The sequence below is a fragment of the Aegilops tauschii genome, chromosome 6 (assembly GCF_002575655.3).
Source record: "Aegilops tauschii subsp. strangulata cultivar AL8/78 chromosome 6, Aet v6.0, whole genome shotgun sequence".
Classification (NCBI taxonomy): domain Eukaryota; kingdom Viridiplantae; phylum Streptophyta; class Magnoliopsida; order Poales; family Poaceae; genus Aegilops; species Aegilops tauschii.
The window spans coordinates 33,251,351-33,273,533 of NC_053040.3; the positions used below are offsets into that span (position 1 = coordinate 33,251,351).

Below are 22,183 nucleotides of genomic sequence, written 5' to 3' on the forward strand. Positions count from 1 at the left end.
AGCCTAAACCGTAATTATTTTAAAGCGCCTATTCACCCCCCCCCCTAGGCGACATCCACGATCTTTCACCCTACTTCTGCGTCGGGAACCCTGGATCTGGAGCAGCGGCTCCATTGGAAGGCACTGGCTAGTAGCCGTGCGGGCGGTGGAACTGGTGTCCCAGCAGCGCGGGCGGCGGGATCCGGTGGTCGTTGGCGGTTGGCGGTGGCTTCTGCGGTGGCTGGTGTGCGCGATCCGGCGCCTCCCCTCCTCCCCTGTTCGGCGTGCGGGCCAGCCTGGTCGGGCCGTGCTTCCTGTTGGTCGCCGGTTCTGTACAGGAGGCGCTGCTGGTGGCGGAGATCTAGTTCGGGCGAAATCCCTAGCCGTCCATGACCGGCCACGCCGACGGCGACGCCTGACGGCGCCGTTCCCCTCCTTGGAGGCGTCGATATGGACTGATCTCCTCACTTCACCTTCCCCTAGGTCGCCCAGGCGAAAGCCCTAACTTTGTTGGGCGGCGGCGGCGCTCACGGCGTCGTTCCCTTCTTGAAGGCGCCGCTTTGGGAACCTTGGGGTTGGGTGGGGCTTGTGGGTGGTGGGCGACGGCGGTGGTGCGACCATATCCTATCATGGATTTGCATCCGTTGCTTGGAGATGGACTCGCGTAGGTGGAGGTCGTCGGCTGGCGTCGCGGCGGCGTCAATGGCGGAGGACCTACCAAGGCTCGCGTAGGTGGAGGTCGTCGTTTGGCGTCGTGGTGGCGTCGATGGCGGAGGACCTGCCAAGGTTGTCACCTCAATCTGCTCTGAAGATGGACCAGCGGAAGACGGCGGCGACGACACATGTGAGCGCGTCGGACCGGTTTGAGCCCCGAACCTGGCAGATGGCTCGGTCGGGGCCTCCGGCTTTAGATGTTAGGCTTAGGTGAGAGGTCTGGGTATGTGGCCCAGCTTGCACCCCTGCATCATTTGGATAGAAGTAGCGGCAGATGTTGCCAAGATGGCGGATTCAGGCATATTGTTGTTCTACTTTGTAAGGTCCTCAAAAATAATTAATAAAATAGCCGCATGCATCTCCTAGATGCAGAGGCCGGGGGTCATCCTCCTTAAAAAAATGAACATAGTCATTGATGCATTGGTGTCATATTTTACAAATAACTAGTAGAATTCCCGTGCGTTGCCACGGGCTCTTGAAATATTTTACAGGAGTAATATAAAGATAATGCATGTTAAATTTCACACGTAGAGACAATATAACACATTAATAATTGAAGTCTACTTCACTTGCAATGTAAATTGATAACAAAAAGAAAAATTGACGACATGTTCGTGTAACAAATTGAGCGATGATCTAACTACAAATATTTTACAAATTATTAAGATCTACTTGATGCGCTTAAGAAATTCTCGCACAATATCAGGAAAGTTTCCTTCAACTTCATCTGCATGATATTTTTAGCAAGTACAATAAAAAGTGATTCCTCAACTCATACCCATACTACACAAGAATTATATACAGTTAGCATGAATATTTCACATCAAAGGTCTTAAAACGTGTAACAGACAATACTCATCGCGCAAACCGGCTTACCAATTCTTTACCGTTCCACCAGAGCATAAAATGAAAAACAAAAAGGCAGACACATCACTGCAATTTTCTAAATTAATAACATATAAAATATAGTGATAACAAAAATAAATGTTTGTATTATGAGTTTATTACCCATCTTTGCTCGTTGAAATACCAGTCGAAAATAAATGTTGCCATTTATAGATATATCAGAGTACCAACCGGATTGCTTTATTTCGGGCGCTTCTTTGAATTCCCTCGCTAAACATTTTAATTTCACTACATGCCTCAGATTTTTATCCTATGACGACTGTGATGTACGAATACGGTCCATAATATATATACAATATGCCTCTTTGTCAATGACGTACAAGATGTATCGGTCGATGGATGCATACGGAAGATAAATCTATAAGTGATAGCTATTAGAAACAACAATAAATCATAACAACAATAGACAAAATACCTTACTTACCATGTTGCACGATGAGATGTTGTCTACCCCAAGCTAGCTATCAAACAATGTTGCCAATGTCTGAGTAGTTTCCTTCTCATAGAACATTTGACCTCGTGTTGACTCTAGAATCATGGACTTAGTAAAAAAGAACTATTTTCGCAATATGACGAAGGAAAGATCGATAATAACACTGCAAAAATACCTCGTGCGGTACCATTTAAATTATCATCTTTTTTGTTTTTTATGAGATATCATTGGTTCATTATATTGTAAATAACTCGATGAATATTCGGCCCCTTTCAGCGGAGTCGGTTCAGAACCTTTGTTGATGGGTTCTTTTTAAACATCTCAAAAAATCCATATCCATGTCTCATATATTCTGAAATAATACTAATATATATAAATGCACCTCTTGTATCATGTACAACATATATACAAAGAAGAATTAGCTATATGCATCTCTTCTCATGGTGTTTCTGTCCGGTCTGTCATCGTTACATCAGTGTGGATGTCAGAATCCATTTTGTACTACATCATATAACAAAAATTGGAAGATTTAAAATATATATGATATTTTATACCGCATCATATAAACATAAATAATACTTATATAATATAGTTAAAAGAAGAACTAACACAGCTGTTTTAAAATAAAAATGTTTTTTCCTTTTTCACCTAACCTTATCAGTACAGCCAGTTCACTCCTCTCCGTCTACTCATCTTCCCGCCGCGTCGCCCCCTCCTCCTCAACCGCGCATCGCCGCCGGCCTCCCCCCTCACCCCCACGGCCACCACAACCGACGACCTCACCTCCCACCGCTGCCCCCTCTCATCCCTCCCCACGGATCATCAGAGAAGAAAAGTGGCAGATCGAGCGACCAGATCCGCCTACATCCGGCCCAGTTGCAACAGCCGACGACCGCAGTGAGGGCGGGCGGCACCAACGCGCCGCTCTCGGCCGTGGAGCTGCTCCCGCCGGGCCACCGGGACCCGTCCTTCGCCTGCTCGCCTCCGCCGGCGTCTTCTCCGAACACACAGCCGACGGCGGCCGGAGGCGGTACGCGCTTGGGCTGGCGTGGCCGCGGCTCCGTGAGGCCGTGCTTGAGCCCTTTGCGCGCGCCCACGCCGGCGTCCCGGCCTACGCCTACTACGGCCTGGACCGGGAGGCGAACGATGTGATGCTCCGGGCCATGACCGGCGTATCAGAGCCGTTCATGGAGGTGTTGCTGGACGGGTATTGCCCCGGTGGATGGTTTGAGGGCGTGGCCACGCTCGTCAACGTCGGTGGCAGCTCCGGCGCCTGCCTCGGGATAATCATGCGCAGGGTGCCCACCATCCGCCAGGGAGTCAACTTCGACCTGCCGGACTTCGTCGCCGCCGCGCCTCCCATCTCTGGTGAGACCATCGATCCCCCAATCCCCTAGCCTACCTGCCCGTTGTCGTTGCCGTTGCCCTCTCCCCTGCTGTCTTCTCCTCATGACAGAGCTTACCCGTCTGAATTTTTAGTGAAGAAGGTGCAGGCACGTGGCCAGGGGAGCACGGGACGGCTTTATCTAAATGGCAAGCTGAAGTGCAGCATTCGTGTACTGACAGTAATACGCGAAGTACTTAAGTGCAGCGGTTGTGTGCTATTAGTAATCTTGTACATACTATACGGTGGGTACTTAACTGCAGCCGCCATCACTGACAGTAATCTAGTAAGTTGAAGCAGTGATTGAAAGTTGTAGCAGACTAACTAACAAACAAATCGGCAGAACATAGCACCACAATTGACTGTGACAATGCCACGACTGATCGTTACCACCACCACACACACAGAAAATCTAAAGAAACATATGTTGTTTTCGGCATCGACGTCTGCAGCAGATGAGTTTGATAATGAGGTTTCAGAGCATACTTGGGGTCAACTATGCATAATGCACTCTTGCTGATACTGGCTTCAGAAAAATCAACCAGTTCAGAGTTCAGAGTGATGTGCCATCCCTGTACCTACCTAACATGGTAAAGATGAAAGGATAGGCACAGTTGTAGCACACTTATGGTAAATATATATGCATTCCTTACCATCTTTGCTTCAGAATGTTTAACCTGTTTAGAGTCCATGGTGTCAACATCAACAGTGGACGAGTTACAAAAAAAAGATGAGTTTGATAATGAGTTTTTTCTAAGACCGATAATGTGGTTCACATGCTAATACTGAAGATATTGTGTATTGAAGTTTTTACCATAGCTCCTCGCCTGTGTTTTGGTACTGAAAAAACCAGAATGAAGAAATCTAAGTCGTACATGGTATTTCTCTGTAAAATTGAACTGCTGCTGCATGAGCCAGAAGCTGATTATGAGCTGTAATCTACCATTTGTGTTGAGGCTTGAGACACGCTCATATTGTTAATTGCTTGCCCTAAAAACTGCTTGTCTACTGCTTGCCCTCAATACTTTTTGTCCACTACTTGCCTAGTTTCAGTTTTCAGTACATATGTACATGTGTGTGGTGAACTGATGCATTCATGACTGAATTTTGCATTGTGCTTACAAGTCCTTAGAGTCATCTAATGCCAAATAATCTCACTAGTAGAAAACAGAGCTTTGGTCACAGGGCAATGCTCACATTTGGTCCCGGTTCGTGCGGCTAAGGCATTAGTCCCGGTTCACCTGGGCCCTTTAGTCCCGGTTGGTGCCACGAACCGGGTGGTGCCACGAACCGGGACTAAAGGGTGCGATGCCCATTAGTACCGGTTGGTGGCACCAACCGGGACTAAAGGTTAGACCTTTAGACTTTTAGTCCCGGTTGGTGGCACCAACTGGTACTAAAGGTCCCATTTTCAAACTGTATACCCCCCCCTTGGACCGCCTTTTCAGTTTTAGAAAAAACAAAAGAAAATGATGGAAATGTCAAAAAAATAAAATAAAATAAGTTTCCCATGTGATATGTGGTCTACTTGTTGGGAAAATTTACAAATATGAATTTCGACTCTATTTGCAAAATCTCTCTGCAATTTGTAAAATGGGCATAACTTTTGCATACGAACTCGGATTAAAAAGTTTTTTATATGAAAAATCATCTACTCAAAAATTTACATCCAAATTTAACCGGGGGAACCCCGTTAAACATTTTCAAAATCCTCAAAAACCTAACAGAAAAAAAGTTACGGGGCTTTTAAGATCTAGAGTGAAAAAAATCGAAAAAATTTCAAACTTACTAGTGGCGCACCATTTGCTAGGTGCGCCACTAGTAACAGAAAAAAAATTAGTTTCAAATTATTTTTTTTGAAAAAATGTGGTCAAATTTGGTCAAACAATGGTCAAACTAATTATTCTAGAATATTAGTGTTACTAAATAATTATTTTAGTTTTTTTGAATTTTGGTCAAATCTGGTCAAACTATGGTCAAACAATGGTCAAACTAATTATTCTAGAATATTAGTGTTACTAAAAAATTATTGTTTTTTAAAACAATAGTTTCAAACTCAAACAGTGAAATGTGTCACTTCATGCTCAAGCTAAATTCCTGAGGGTTAATAGGATTGGCATCTTACTATTGTCAGGAAAACAACAAGTGCAGACTTGGAAACGAGGGAGAACAGAACCCGGAAGTTAAGCGTGCTCAGGCTGGAGTAGTGAGAGGATGGGTGACCGTCCGGGAAGTTAGATGATTTGGAATGATGAGGGATGATTAGAGATTAGAGGATAAATTGAGCAGTGATGAGGGTGGTGATTAGAGATTAGAGGTTAAAATAATTCAGAAATTTGAAAATAAAAAAAATTCAAAAAAAAATTCATCATGAAATTACCTTTAGTCCCGGTTACGTGGCCGCGGCCTTTAGTCCCGGTTCGTGTAAGAACCGGGACTAAAGGGGGGAGGCATTAGTAACGACCCTTTAGTCCCGGTTCAAAAACCGGGACTAAAGGCCCTTACCAACCGGGCCAAAAGCCCCTTTTTCTACTAGTGTCTGCTGGGCAGACACAATTGATTTATGTGAAATAGTAGATGAGTATAAAATTAATTTAGCTAGAGTGTTGGCATGATCACATTCTGTTTCATGAATTTGGTTGTTCCATATCTAATAATTATTACACATTTATAGATAAGGGAAATATACACAGATATTCATACCTAGATCCACTTGCTTTACTTCTTGACTATCCTTGATGCTCGTTCACATGTTGATGTTCCTTAGTTATTGTGATGGACGAGGGGGGGAGGGATGGCAGAGGAGGTTTACAATATATAGGATGACAAATTACAAATGCAAATCATATCATCAGGCATTGTAGAGAATATAATTGTTTACAAATGCAAATGTCCAAAATAATTAAATTACTTAAATCCAGAAGCAGATCATGCACCATAAATTTACTAAAGTATGTTAGGGAAAAATGATTAATAATGCTGAACCTGATTTACCCCTCGAAGAATCTGTGAGATTGCTCAGGGTACAAATGCTGGCATCATTTAAGGGTGTCATGTTGGTGGTAGAAGGGATTGTTGCTTCATGTATGAATAGGCCATTTGATCTATGTGGGCCATGATCTTGTTGAACAATCCCTGTTCAAATAAGTAGAAATCCAGATCATATCGTCAGCCATTGTGGATAACAAATTGTATGTTAAAAAACCATTTCACTGTTGTTACTGAGTTATACCTGGACTCCCTTTGGAGAGTTGATCAATATTAGTGATGTCATGAAGATGCTGACTTTGGGCATTTCTCGCGTCCATCTGCCCGGTTCTCTTGCGCGCTCGTAGTTGTTTAGCAAGATTTACCCGTTCCCATCGGGATCCAAACGGAGTTAAGTTTTTCGAGCTCACTACTTTTGTACTCCCTCCGTCCGGAAATACTTGTCGGAGGAATGGATGTATCTAGTCATATTTTAGTTTTAGATACATCCATTTTTATTCATTTTTGCGGCAAGTATTTCCGGATGGAGGGAGTAGTAAATTTCAGTGCTCAACCAGTTAAACCATATGACCCAATGCGATAAAGCATTCATGATATTTGGGAGTTACCTGGCACTGGAGACATATGAGAATGATGGTCAACATTAGAGATATCACGTAGAGGAGGTCGGCGCAGATTTGCAGCGTCCGTATCTTCAAGTGTCATGGTCTGTAGGCGCCCAAACAATGAGAAAGAATAGATCAGTCAAATCATACTTTATAGCTGAACATTATGCTTGTTATTTTGATATCATGCATAAAGTCTGATATCGAAACAACCTCACTGATTAGAAATAAAGTCTGATGCTAATTACATGTGCATTATGTTTCGACCGTACTTCTAGTGATGCTATTTTAACATATTGGACATTTTCTCATGCATGACTGAACTGTTGTGGCTAATCATGAAATTTAGGTGGATTTGTATTCTGGGTACACTTGTATACTCATTAAGGATATGAGTGTGAGAGCATCTCCAGCCGTTGAGCTCCCCAGGAGGCATTTTATTAGCCGCCTGGGGAGTGTTCCCAGCCATCCTCCCACCCATGTCTCATCCAGCGGACGCGTGGCGGCGGCAGGGGGCCCAGTGCCGCGCCCGGAGGCTTGCGGGTCGTTGCTTCCCGACGAAGACGCCGGCTGCTTCCCGACGACGACGCCGCGGCCGACGACGGCTGCCACCCTCTGACGACTTCCGCGTCTCGCCGGCCTTCCGCGGCCGCTTCCGCCGCGACGTCCCGCAGCTCGCGCTGCTTTGGCGGGGCGACGAGGAGGAAGCAGGGTGCGGCCGGCCCGTCCGCCACGCCGGACTTGGCGAGCGGCGACAGGGGCGTGCTCCTGGGGAAGTGCTGGCGTCCCTCACCACGATGAACGCGCCGCCGCCGAGGCCGCTCGACATCGGGTGCACCATGCCCAGGCACAGCGCCGCCGCCACGGCCGCGTCCACCGCGTGCCCGCCCGCCCGCAGCGCCGCGGCGCCCACCTCCGAGCACCGCCCCGCTGCCATGCCGGCTCTCCCGCGCGCCAGACACCCTCGAGCTCCGGCCCCAATCAGCGGCAGGCTCCGCGCCAGGGTCCGGGAGCAGCAGCAGGACGCTGGCCAGGGCGAGTAGCGCCACGGCGATGCCCAGTGGGGAGCTCACGTCAGGTGACATGCCGGCGCCGCCGAGCAGCGGGCCCTGCAGGGCGGCCATGGCCGGAGATCCCGTGGATGGCCAAGGGTGGGACGGAGCCAAGGAGGAGAGGATTCTTTGGATGGTGAGGGACGCGGCCTCCTCGTGCTCCTGGGGAAGTGGCGGCATGGCGCGGAGCTGGCGTCGCCGCGCTTGCAGCCGCCATGTCCGCCGCGTCGTCCTCGTCCTCGGCCATGCCGCCCCGTCCCACCCAAGCCACGACCGCGCGCGTGGGGCTGGAGCTCGACCCCGACCCAGCTGCTGCCTGTACGCCCGGCGAGGGCGCCGTGGAGTGCGCGGGCGGAGACGGCCACTCCGGGCGCGCGAGCCCCGCCCCGGCCATGCTCCGCTCCGGCCGCGCAAGCGCAAGCCCCGCCCCGGCCATGCGTGCTACGCCACGGCCGCGCCAGCCCCTCCCCGCTCCGGCTGTGTGTGTGGTAGGTGGTGGAAGGAAAAGGAGAGGAGAGAGGAGAAAGAAAAGAGAGAAAGGAGAGGAGAGAGAGAGGGGCTGACAAGTGGGCCGATGCATGCGAAAAAGAGCGCCGGCGCCCCCAGCTGCACCCCAGCTTTCTGGGTTTGGGTTGGGACCGCCGGGTGTAATTTCGGGGAAACCCGGCACTTTTTGAGCTTTTGGGGGCATGACTGGTGGAAAAATGCGCGCCGGCAATGAAAAAGGCCTCCTGGGGAGGCTGTTGGGGGGCCTAGTGGACATGCTCTGAGCATGTATGTGACAACCTCACTAATTAGAAAAAAGTCGGATTCATGTATGTGATCTAGATAGCATTTTATTGTAACCAGATGCAAAATGATAACCAACTATGGTACTTGCAGGTACCTCATAGATGTGCAGAAGTGCCTTGGACTATACTCTGAAAATGACCAACATTCCGCTGTTAACATCAGTAAAAATCACTCAAGGAAGAATATAGTTGGTCATCGGCTGTTAAGGGAAACCGTCTAAAATTGTAATCTCATTTGCATTGATATCAGTTTCTTGGTCTACTCTTGATGGAGGCCATACTTCATTTTGTTTGCATTTTCATGATTGCTTATACCATCTGTAAGTAGGCCATATAATGAACAACTCATCAACAGCGCATATCTCTTGATTTCCTAGAAGGTGAGAAATTCCGCGGACAAAGTTAAATTGTGTCTGACAACACCATGTAACATCGGTGACTACAGGTGCAGAAGAACCTGATTATGTTGCAAAGCTAGACCATATAACATCGGTAACTATTTATGCAATAACATCGGTAACTACAGGTTGATCCATTTAATTTCTGTTGCTACAGGATGATCAACCAAAAGGAAACTGAGTCCCCTGATCTGTGGCGTGAAGATGAACCTTATTAACCAAAGATCCGCCTGGGCGCCCCACTCAGACGTGCAAGGCCTCAAGTTGTGTAGGAGCGAGCTGAAAACACATTCTACTTACTTGCAGGAACGAAGCGTTTGTGTCCAGGGATCAAAGATGAACCTGATTGACCAAATTGATGAAAGTCGTATAAGAACCTTCAGGTAAACCTTACCACAGACCAAAACACTTAAACATGGAAGTTAAGTAACAAAAGCAATGATTCAGATGAAAACGGCTGACCTGTGCCTCCTTCTCCGGTGCAGAAGAAGCGTTCGTGTCCAAGATGTATGAGGTAATACCATTTGAACTTTGTGGTACATCTGTCGCATAATTTCGTGTCAGATTACTGGGAGCCGGCAACGAATCTCCATTATATAGGAATGAGATCGGAGGGTTGTCTGCATCATGTAAACGTAACAAATATTGGTCCGAAATAAGGCAAAGTTGTAGGCACATGGTGTTAACCCTTCAGCAAAACAATACTTACCCGAAATCAGATGGGAAGGTTGATGCACATATGTGCTATCACCATCGGTCTGTTCAAGTATGATCCGTTCAGATGGAGTAATATGGACTCCTACAAGTCACAAGTCTGTTAGGTATGATTGATCACATAAAACACATAGAATTAAGCTATGTATATTTGCACAGCCTTAAAACCTGGACTACTTGGGTAAATATTGTCAACTTCGTTGCCTACGGGTATAATATCTGGGTTATAGTCGTCAACATTTGTCCCATCCATCGGGTCTGCAACACATTCAGTCTCCTGTGATGGTGCTTGACATGTACAGCACAATTTATAGTTGGACATGTACCTGGAGGTACATGTGACGATGTCGTCTGCTCCGTTGGCTTGCTGTGTGGATTCCCCATATGTAACTATAAAAAAAAGAAAGACATGTCCAACAGCCTTAGGTTATTAGCAAATACTTGTAAACTGGCCTTGCTGCTTACATCTTAATAATGCTAACATCAACTGTTCGTCTGATTGCAAACCGATCACGTGAAATTCCAACAGTCCTAGTGTACAGAAAGTCAGTCCATAAGGGCATATATGTCCAACAGACTGCTACTTTGATATATGAGTTTTGATGTAGAGGTCAAAAAAGAAAGACATGTCTAACAGACTCTGCTACTTTGCAAATATGAACTGTTCATCTGATTGCTCCTTCCATGTTAAAAATTCAAAATGCTAACACGAACTGTTCATCTGATTGCAGCGAGATCAAGTGAAACTGCAACAGTTCTAAAGGCCGTCGAAGATCACAAGGGCAGCTCGCTATTGTACAGGACTTCGGTCCATAAGGGCAGCTTGCTGTAGATTTATGCTATACATGTCACAGAATAGGGATCAATATGAGGCGTCATTTGACTGAACTTCAGTCAGTACATGTTAGAGAACTTCAGTCAATATGGGGCGTCATTGGATTGAACCCCAGAATTGTTTGACCTCTACACAGCGACCTTACAAAGAGAATCCGTGTACAGCATACCTGGGGCGTACCTGGGGCGTGCACTCCTATCGATTTGTTTAACCCCAGATTTGTTTGAGCTCTACAGATTATTGAGTTTTGTTTGTTTGATCCTATACAGCATACCTGGGGTTGAAACCGACATGCGTCCGCAGCGACGATCCAGAACCATGGCGCCGGTTCCGTAACGTGGAGGCGAGATCCGGCGGGGTCTTTCCAGTGAGATCGGCGGCGGCGTCGTTGTCGTGCGTCTGCGTCAGTTCGGGCGTCGTGTCCAGGAGATCGGGCGCCGATTCCGTAACGTGGAGGCGAGATCTGGCGGGGTTTTCCCAGTGAGATCGGCGGCGGCGAAGGGAATGAGCGGCGGGGACGTTAGCGGCGTGGACGTAGGGACGGATGACGGCCGTGAATGACTCGTCCGTGCGAGTGCTTCGAGCGCAGGATGAATCGCTCGTACGTGCGAGGGACTGGTTAATTTTAGTAGGTTTTTTTCGTAGATTTTTTTCACACCGTTTTTTTCAGGATCGACCGGAGGTTTGCCGCCTGGATCTTGTGGGTGCATCGCTATTTTTTTTTTTGGTTCGCGGGTTCAGGAGGGAATCGCTGGGACGTGGGAGGTGGGAGGGAGGAGGAAAATAAACCGGTGTTGATGGGACGAAATTTAACCGCGAAAACTACCAACTGCTTCATTAGGAATAGAGATTCTGACAATGCCAGGGATGCAACAAATCAAGAAAGTTAGTGTCACCCGTGAAAGCGTGAAGGAGAACGAAGCTTTGAAGTGACCAATCAAGGAACGGGAGCCCCGACGCCGACCACACGATGATATGCAAAAAGACATGGAGACCTGGCTGAACCGAACACGAAGGAACGTCTTAAGGAAGAGGTAACTCAAGGAGCAACATCCAGAAGATGCAAGGAACTGACTTGGAACAACTTATTGGCCATCGGAACAACGCCGACAGCCTCCAAAAAGCATAGAATTGCCTTATATCGACTGACCAGAGAAGCTCGGAGCGACCACACTCCCACGTGACAAATTGGGTACATAAGAAATACTAGCAAACATGCCCGTGCGTCGCAAATAGGAGAAAATAACCCTCGCACGCCCTTTACCCACTGAGCGTCGCTAAAGACATCACCTAATACCCATAACATAATAAACATGACTAATACCTCGTCCTCAGGTCCACATCCTCCATTTCAATATAACATGAGACACATGTTTTTCCTTGTCATCTTTACCGTCCTCGTCGCCGGTGGTCACGGTATCAGTTGTCACTAACGAAGGTTGGCCAGGTCCATTAGCTGGATTGTTGAGTCGCCTTCGCGTCCGGCAAAGATCAAGAATGTTAAACAAAGTTTTTTTAATCATCTGGCTAATATAATAGGGAAAAGCACTACACACAATATATGTGTGTCATCATGTAAATTGAGTAGTTTGTGTCAGATAGACCATAAAACCTTAGTTGGACTCATGCATTTTGAGGAGAGTCACTAGGCCGAGTGAGACTGGTCGTACGTGAAGACGCGACAGAAAAAAATTCCTTCCATATCCCTAGTTTAATAAATTGAACTAAAACAATGCATCAGGTGGGCATATTTCAAAAATTCGCCAAGTTTTATTAATAGGTATAGATTAAAGCAATTTAGCTACAGTACCTCCATGTTTTAAAGAAAGCATGTTTTTAAAAAATGTTTGCCTTTTCAAATTTAAAGTTCAAAATATATTTGTGTTTTTAAAATATTTGCAAATTCAAAAAATAATCACAACAGTACCTCCTAGTTTTAAAAAAATGTTTTTGTTTTACAAAATACTCAGATTTCAGAAAAAAGAGAAATATTGTCCTTTTAGAAAAATGTTTGAGTTTCAGTTTTTTATTAACAACCTTGCAAAATTTTCGCGTTCTAAAATATATTTACTTAAAAAAAATTCCTCTTAGTATCTCGCTTGACTGCTAGCTAAATTTAAAACTTCACGCTGCTAATTAAACACCAAGGCTTGTTTAGTCTAGTGGCTAGCCCTTTGAGCGCTCTAGTGTGAGCGGCTGGGTATTTATTCTTGGCTATTTTTTAGTGGGACGGGCTGTTGGTATGCTAATGGGCCGGCCCATTATGGATCTGTGCGTCCTGTGATTTTTTTCCAAACAGAAACGAATCGGGAGAAACACCTGGGACGTATGAAAAAATTATCTTGGTCCCACCGTAAATGAAAAGAAGTGGAGAAACAATTCTTCTTTTAATATTAGGTAAAGAAAAGATAAAGATAAAGATAAGGAAGCAAAACTATCACAGAGAAGCAGCCGGTACCTATCAAACCAACTTCTAACGGGGGATCCGGAAACTCTTTGACTCCACTGGGACCTTGGTATGTCATTCCAAATGCCAGCGGTCACGTCACCAAGTCGCGCCAGCTTCTGGAGCTTTATGAGTCGATTGCCAACAAGGTATAGCAGGACACACGACCTACTTGGTCCGGCTGCGGTCGTCCTTCCCGGCTCTCGCGACGCCCCTCATGGGCAACACGAGAGCGAACTAACCCTAGCCTCGCCGTCCCCCTTCCTCCCCCTTCCCCTCCCTGCCGCCACCCGAGGAGCTCGCTGGCGTGGCTGCCGGTGAAGGTGGCGGCGAGGATCTGCCGCTCTGTGCTGCAGGAGGCCTTGGATCTCAGGGTGGCGGCCCTGATTGGCGAGGGAGCGCCGATCTCGTCCGGCAGATGGCGTCGTCGGTGCTGGCCGTCCCCACTGGCCGTGTGGGCGGCGGCGGGGCGGTGGAGGCTCGTCGCTGCTGCGGGCTGCGCCGCTGGCCTCGGCTGGCTTGCTTCCCGGTCTCCTCTCCTCTGCTGTGGTCCTCCCTCGCCGATCTGGGCGCTGCTCCTCCGGGCCGCCAGATCTGGCACATGAGGGTGGGTGGTGGTTGTCCTAGAACGGGGGAAACCCCTGTCCGACCTCCCGTCGACCCCGACGACGGCGGCGCTCCGGTGTTGATCTCCCTCCTGAGGGCGTGTCGGGCTTCTTCATCACCGCCTTCCTCCTCTCCCACGATCCCGGGCGAAAGCCTTGGCCTTGTTGGCCGAACGGCGGTGGCGCTGTGGCATCTTGGTCCTCCTTGGAGGCGTCGTTCAAGGGAGGGTGAGGTTGTGGTCTTGCGGTAAGGTGCTTGGTGGCGGCGGCGTTGCTCTGCTCTCCGGGATGGCGGCTATGGTGGTGATGAGGTGGCCTCCCTGCAATCCTTCAACGGCTCTTCATCTAGTTCGGCTCTGGGCAGCCGGCCGGTGGACGGCGTCTGCATGTTGTGGCATGGTTCAGGCGTAGGGGCGATTGGATCTCCCCTCCGGCAAGGCTCGGGGCGGCTAGATCTGGAGCCATGCTTTTCTCCACGCAGCTCGGGTCCTCTCGGTCTTCACTTGTGCAGTCTACTGTTTGCGGTTGCTCCGCTGTTCTAGCTTGCGTAAAGTTCTCCGGCAGCTTGATCCTGTTTTCGCTGTGGTGGTGCCTTGCTCGCCATTGCTCTGCTTAGCTCTGTAACGTGTGGATACGCCGCCAATTTTCTTTCAGTTTTTCTTCAAGATTTCGCCTTTGTATCAGCACTGTTGTATCCTAGCCGGTTGATGGCTTCATTAATTTGAAGTCGGGCTTTACACCTTTTCTCTACTTGGTCCGGCTGCTGTGTGCACGGCCAAAAGCTTTGATCCTTTTTGGCGCCCTCTTCTCTGCACTAGCCCCAAGCTCTAAAAGTTCTCTCGATGAAGTCGGCCAAGTGTAAAAAAGTTTGACTTACCAAAATATTTCCCTAATAATAAAGCGTCTATCGCTTCTAGCGGTCCGTCAAAAGAAATACCCCCAAAGTTGTTACAAATTACGCACTATGCCATCCATAAGTCAAGAAAACGAATTGATTTTTAGGATCAAAAGCAGCCGTCCTGATTCATTGTTTTCTAGTGGTAAGACCAATTCGAGACATAGAACGACAAGCACCAGAGTGGTTGACGCAAAGCTCGCCTAACGCATGTCCTCTCATGTATGCATTCATAGGACGGCCCATGGGCGGGCTTCACTCCCCTGTTTATTTTATTTTATTTTTTTTCTTTTCTCATTCTATTTTCTTTCTTCTTTAAATTAATTTGAGATTTTTAAATTTTAAAACTTGCAAGTTCTTAAAAAAATGTTTGAGAAATCATAATATACATGTGAATTAAAAAATGGTTAGAAAAACTTTTTATCTCTCTTTTCTCACGCATGTCCTCTCCATGTATCCATTCATGGGCCGGCCCATGGGCAGGCTTCACTCCCCTTTTTTTTCATTTTGTTTTTTTTTCTCATTCTGTTTTCCTTCTTCTTTAAATTAATTCGAGATTTTTAAATTTAAAACTTGGAAGTTTTTTAAAAAATGTTTGAGAAATCATAATATATATATATGTGAATAAAAAAATGGTTAGAAAACCATAATTATTTTGGGGAATCAAAAAAGTTGGTGGTTTTGCAAAACTGTTCGCAAAAGCTCGCCTAGCGCATGTCCTCTCCATGTATGCACTCATGGGCCGGCCCGTGGGCGTGCTTCACTCCCCTGTTTTTTTTATTTTTTTATTTTCTCATTCTATTTTCTTTCTTCTTTAAATTAATTTGAGATTTTTAAATTTAAAAACTTGCAAGTTATTTAAAAATGTTTGAGAAATCATAATATACATGTGAATTAAAAAATGGTTAGAAAAACTTTTTATCTCTCTTTTCTCACGCATGTCCTCTCCATGTATCCATTCATGGGCCGGCCCATGGGCAGGCTTCACTCCCCTGTTTTTTTTCATTTTGTGTTTTTTTTCTCATTCTGTTTTCTTTCTTCTTTAAAATAATTCGAGATTTTTAAATTTAAAACTTGGAAGTTTTTTTAAAAAATGTTTGATAAATCATAATATTTATGTGAATAAAAAAATGGTTAGAAAACCATAATTTTTTTGCCGACTCAAAAAATGTTGGTGGTTTTGCAAAACTGTCCGCAAATTTTAAAAAATTAATAATTAGGAAAAATGGTCGGGAAATAAAATCATGTTCATGATTTTGAAAAAATGATCGTGTATTCAAAACATATTTGGGAATCTGAAAAAAATGTCCATGAAATTTTAGAAAATGTTCACAAAAATAAAAAAATTCTTTTAATTTCCCCCCTGTTTCAATAAACGTTCATCGATTCAAAAAATGTTAATGAATCCGAAAACTGTTCATGCATTTATAAAATGTTTCTAAACAGAACTAATGTTCGTGATTTTTTTTTTGAGAAAATCCATAATTTCAAAAAAATGTTTGTCGATTCGAAAAACTGTTCACCGATTCAAAAGTCTTTTATGTCTAGGATTTGATTAGTTTTTCAAAAGTTTTATATCTCTTGGCGTTGGGAGTAGTTCGTGGTCGAGGACATTTGTTTTTAAAGTTTTAAATGTTCTCTTGCGCAACATAATGACAAGTGTGGCATGCATTGGCAAGCGCATCTTGGGATTTACCACGTCGAATGCATTGTGATCGCGTGACATCGCGACCATCATCGGCGAGGGTTAGAAAAAAGTGAATGGCAACATGGTGAGCCACTGTGTTAAATTAGAGTACGCTCATATATCAGGGTATTTAGTCATACTTATTTGGTTAGCACATATTTTTTTGTCTCCCGTTGCAACGCACGGGCATAGTTGCTAGTGAGGTATCGTGTTTTTCATCGTCACGATTGATCAATTGTCAGCCTCCTCTGTCCGATTGCAGATATGGACAAACCCAAGCTCTATGCTAGATATTCTGTGTGATTCAGCTCAATAGCAATGGTGGGACGGACGAGGTAGACAAGCAGGGGGTCGGGCTCTACTCCTTAGTATAAGCTCGATCTGGGAAGAGTGGCCATACAACATGACTCGATGGAGAAGGATAAAGAAAATATTTTTTTTGAAAGATCCAGCGTTCGCTGGCATTTCATAGATTAAGCACGAAGCAAGCGGGAAACAATGTGCGATCAAGTGATCAATGGATGAAAACAGAGAAAACAGAGAAAAAAAAAGGTCCCTCGGCCTAGCCAAAGAGAAGGCCAACAACAAACCCAGGCCAATAACACCACAAGAGATACATGGTCGCCGATACAACAAAACATGACAGAGCATAGCACCTCGGATCTTCACAGTGTCATCGTATATCATTCATCGCGCTCGCGACCCGACGACTTAGACTTTGCTGGAACATGTAAGGGCGCCCGCATCAAGCATGTCCGCCACAAGTGTGTTCTTCAACCTCATCGACCTTGGAGAGAGAAGACATATCCGAAGCAGGGCAGACATGTGCCGCTCCAATCTCGAGAGGAGGACTAACAAGACTTGTCCGCCGCACCAAGCATCTCAAGTGTGCTCCTGACGCCCACCACCACCGGACTATGGCCAACGACCATCCTCAGACGAACGCACCATCGCGGCTCCACACACCACCGGAGCCCCGACCATCCAGACTATCGCAGACCAAGTGTGCCCACCAAGAACCTCTCCAAAGCAATGCTTCCAACAAAGTAAGGAAGCAAAGGATGCCCCATTGCCAATCCGACAAGATGGATCTAGGTTTTCACCCGGAGGAAGGATCCAAAGGCAGGAGGGTGACAGATCTCCTCAGTGATGCCTCCAAGAAGGAAATCAACATCCGTGGATGTTGCCATCACCGGCATCGAGCAAGACTTTCGTCCGAAGAATTTGGACCCAAACGCCAAGGACAGAAGTCCCTGACCACACAACCGCCAGCCGCCCGCACCACCCCAGCACACCTCGGGTCGCTCCGAAAATGACCGCGGCATCAACACAAGCCAGGACGCGGTCAGATCGGACCCGCCCGCCTGCCCACAGCCGCCGCCGCACACTAGGCATCAACACCAGCCTCAGACTGCACCCCACGATGATTCGGTGCAGATCCGCCGCCCCACTCGCCCGCGACGGGTCCGGGTGAACCCAGATCGGGCCCGTCCCACCCGCATCCACAACTGCATGCCCGCAACCACCAGAGGGAGCAGAGGCGCCGCTGCCTCGAGCTCAGCCGCCACTCATGCGCCCAACCTCCGGTGAAGCATCCACCGCGGCCTGCCTCGGATGTAGCCCTCCCAAGATTCGCAGATCAGCTGCCTGCCGATGCCGCGCCTACCAGATCCGCCACGCAGCAGAAGAAAAGCCCCCCCCCCCCACCATCCCGGGAGTTGGTCGGGCTTCACCGGTGAGCCCCTCAGGCGGCGGCAAGGGGAGGAGGGGAGGTGGGGAGAGGAGGCGACCGCGCTTGGGTTTCGCCTCCTGAGTCGCCAGGGAAGCGACACGGGGGTGGGGGTGGGGGGGGCAAGTTACCAGTGCGATGATAAAGAAAATATGATTGATCTGATTATGGAGGAGAATAACGATAACACAAATGGGAGAGTGAGTTCCATGGGAGGTACAGGTACTCCACCTCCGCCATCGGCATATCTTTCGCCTAGAGAGCTGAATAAACAAAGGAAAGGTGGCTCACCAGTTAAGAGTGAACAAAATACACCATATGATACCAAGTACACTGCCAACGAGCATACCACATAATCAAAATTGATGTTGGCAAAAAATAGTAAAATCCACAAACATTATTATGTGCGATATGATTAGTATATTTCAATAAAAAGTACATAGCATGGATAAGTTGCAACTTAGTACTGATAGCACGGTAATTTGCAAGACACATTTCATCACACTGGCGGAGCTATGTGTAATGCTGCAGGGGCCACAGCCCCCCGCCCCAGCCTTGGGTAGTTTGTGAAGATTTTTCTTTTGGAGGGATGGGATTGGAAAAAAATATGGTATTATGCCTCTGGAAATTGGAGTGTTATCTTTTTGGCCCCCCATCCATCTCCGTCTAGCTCCGCCACTGTTTCACCATGAAAACGCTGACAAAGAAAATTAATGCGAACAGTTCAACTTATAACTAAAAGTTTCTATAACTATGCTTACCTAATCATACACTAGAAACTGCTATTGAGATATTCATTTGGTTTGTATGCTTTAGAGATTTGTATCCCCCCCCCCTCTCACTCACTCACTCACTCACTCACTTAGTCACACACACACACACACACACACACACACACACACATACAATTGTCAAAATAATTCATGGAGGTTTTGTTACAAAATAATTTAAAGAGAGAATAATCAAGGAGATTTTTGTTACAAAATAATTTAAATTTAGCACATGTATTTTTACAATGATATAAATAACAGTTGTATAACGAATATGAATATAACTAAGACCCCCCTGCTTTTATTTATTCTTCATATTAACTTTATCTTGAGTCGAACTTTGTTAACTTTGAGCATAAGATCGACAATGTCAAATCAACACCACTAGATTTACCATTGAATACATTTCGACATAATATATACTCCCTCCATTCCCTTATATAAGGCCACAAATTCAGATTACAGGTACCAAGATAAAATTTAGTCAAACTTTATTAAGATTGACTTATGACAAAGCTAATATGCAGAGCAAATAAAAATATAGAGTACTTAATAACAACATTGCATGGATAATAATGTCAATTAATCAATATCTGTTAAAAATGTATCTTGCTATAAGTCAAACATAATTACAAAAGTTTAGTATAAACTATATTTCAATTTAACTGAGCAACAGCTATTTGGTTCATTGGTTGCACCGTATCGCTTGGAACTATTCTATTCCCTCCTTGTGTCTCCTACACTTCGATTTTAGAAACTGGCGTCGCGGGGAAGCTTGTAGGTGGGTCGGTTAGATGCAGATATAAGTGGTTCTTTTTCTAAGAGTCCTCCTATGCTATTTTTAAAAATGGTGTTAGAAGAAATTTGTAAACAAAAATCGGACGAGTGTGTGGAAGTGCGTCTTCTATTATGGTTATGGTGGAATGGACGAAACAAAGTAAATATATGGGATGCGACGAGAAACATATCAGACATACTATTTTCCATTGATTGTCATTCATCATATTGCTTGAAGGAAAACAAGGCAGAGGATATGGTGATGCCCATGTAGCTGTAGCTGTTGGAATTGTGGAAAAGTGGTGGTGACAACACATGATTAACTTCAATTTGGTGGTGATCCATGAGTACCCGGTCTCGAGTTTCTGGGGTGAAAATCTTGACCTGATTGGGTTATATCTGACAATGACGATATTTTTGTACTGTGATCTTGTTGAAGGCATTGCTCGAATATGTTCAGACTTGTTCTTCAGGGTGAAATCCTAGAATTCGACCTTTCATGGTTGGATTAGGTGATGACGATGCTTGAGCATCGTTCCCTTACGAAAGGCATTAATGTTGAAGAATCTTGTTGTCCTATAGTGTCAAGAAACGGTTGGTGTGGAGATGGTCGTTGTTGTCATTTGTCGATCATTGTTTTGATCGCTTTGGGTCTTTTTTTCCTTGCAAAGGCATAGCTTTGGTCTTGTATGACTTTGCTATTTTATCGGTGTGTTCTGATGTGTGTGTTCATGTTGCTATGTGCATCCTAACTATGCAGAGACCGGGTATGTATTCATTGTATTTGTATCCACTTGATGCTTCATGTTGGGTCAATGAAATCCACCCTTTGTTGAGAAAAATCAATATGATTATCTATATCTATACCTACTAAGAAAGCAAGGTGTGTTTTGTCAATTTTTTTCATCTATTCACCGTCGAAAAGAATATTTTTTTATTCGAGGTGGTACTAATTTTTTATATGTTTATCTGCTAGAAAAGAATTTACATACGTGGGCCGCGTGTTGTGGCCCTGCGAAGACAGCCCACTTCATTTTTCTTACCACGCAGCTGTGAAAATTCTATTTTTCACACTGGGCGACAAATAGTAGGAGTTTCGCACAGGACAGCCGATAATGGGCTTGCCCATTTTTCTTTTTTCCTGTGTTTTACATCTATTTATATTCTCTTTCCCTATCTCTTTTTTCGCTTCCAAGTTATTTTTCTTTTAGAATTAACTTCATAAACTAAAATTCTCAAAAAAAAGTTCCGAATTAAAAAAACAAATTTTGGAAAATGTTTAGAATTCCAAAATTTTGTTGCTATTTTGAAAAATATTCAGAAATTGCAAAAAGTTTCCTTTTTTAAAAAAACTATGTTTTCCAAAATTGTTCGAGATTTCTAAGAAAAAAATGGCATTTGAGAAAATGCTCCAAATTCAAAAAATGTTCTTGTTTGAGTGAAATTTTAAATATAAAAAATAAATTTCGTGTATAAAAGGTACACATTTTGTAAAAATCTTATGAGTTTTCAACACATGTTTCTGTTAATGTTTTTTTCACAAATTCAAATAATATGTATGTTTTTATAAAAAACTTGGTGTTTTCAGAAAACGTTTGTGAATTTTAAAAGATGTTCCCTTTCATATTTTTTTCGTGTTTTTTGAAAAGTGTACATAATTAAAAAAAATACTGTTCAGGATTTTGTTCATCTTTCCTAGAATATTCAGAAACTTCATACCTTAAAATCCCATCGATTGAAAGGATTGAAAGGAAGAGTAGATTGAATAACTCATGAGCCTTCTCTAGCGTACAATGTCGTAACAAAACTCTTAAATGTCCTTGATCAATGATTGGAAATATAGCGGATTGATTTCTTCACACGCGCCGAAACCGAGAAGCTAATTTTTTTTCATGTGCACATATAATTCTCACCGACTTTAAATACATACTATTTTATCTTCCGTTGTAACGCACGGGCATATGTGCTAGTATATAATAAAATATGGCACACTAATAATACGAACATGGTAACATAAAAAGAACATTCTCATAAATTATGATAAATTTATATGTATAATTTTGGATCCCAATAGATGGTGAATGTTCGCTGTGAGGGATGACATTTGCGAAAGTTTTTGTTGCCAGTTTCTTTACAGACTGGCAGTTTCTGGGAGAAAGGAAAATTTGAGGCAAAAACGGGCAGAAACTTCCATCGTTTGATCATGCGTCGCAACTAAAACTGTCAGCAAAATGCACTTGTTTGCCATCTGTGCGAGATACCATTACCAATAATTTTTTATCTGCACATTTGCACTCATAAGCACTATCTTAGCAACATCCCTTCATGTGAGTTTGATTGTAAACTACTCTGAAAACTAGAATAAAATCAAGACATATATGGTAAGTTTCCTAAGAGAAACAAACTACAATAAACATGTATGAAAATTAAAATTAATTTTATCATATATATCCTTTGATTTAGGTTGTCCAAAAG

The 22,183-nt window shown here is 44.9% G+C and overlaps 1 protein-coding gene and 1 long non-coding RNA gene across 3 annotated transcripts; one reads left to right on the forward strand and one right to left on the reverse strand.

Annotated features, from left to right (window-relative positions):
• The first annotated feature begins 1,785 nt into the window (after window positions 1-1,785).
• On the forward strand, window positions 1,786-9,497 carry LOC109752225 (nicotinate N-methyltransferase 1-like). 2 transcript variants are annotated; one of them, XM_020311133.4, is made up of 2 exons: window positions 1,786-3,400; window positions 9,408-9,497. In XM_020311133.4, the coding sequence occupies exons 1-2, from the start codon at window positions 2,662-2,664 to the stop codon at window positions 9,410-9,412; spliced, it is 744 nt and encodes a 247-aa protein (XP_020166722.1). In that variant the 5' UTR covers window positions 1,786-2,661; the 3' UTR covers window positions 9,413-9,497. The 2 variants fall into 2 exon arrangements, with proteins under 2 accessions (XP_020166722.1, XP_040247715.1); XM_040391781.3 differs by lacking the exon at window positions 9,408-9,497 and adding an exon at window positions 3,512-3,717 and having other exon boundaries at window positions 1,791-3,400.
• Window positions 9,481-10,672, reverse strand: LOC120966104 (uncharacterized). Its single transcript, XR_005759173.3, has 3 exons — window positions 9,960-10,672; window positions 9,713-9,870; window positions 9,481-9,592 (listed from the first exon to the last, which is right to left on the reverse strand). It is a non-coding gene; the product is annotated as an uncharacterized lncRNA (long non-coding RNA).
• Between the last annotated feature and the right edge of the window lie 11,511 nt (window positions 10,673-22,183).

Coding starts and splice junctions, on each gene's coding strand:
- LOC109752225 (XM_040391781.3), top strand. CDS start 2,662: ATGTTTTTTCCTTTTTCACCTAACCTTATCAGTACAGCCAGTTCACTC. Junction 3,401..3,511: donor CGCCGCGCCTCCCATCTCTG/GTGAGACCATCG, acceptor CTGAATTTTTAG/TGAAGAAGGTGCAGGCACGT.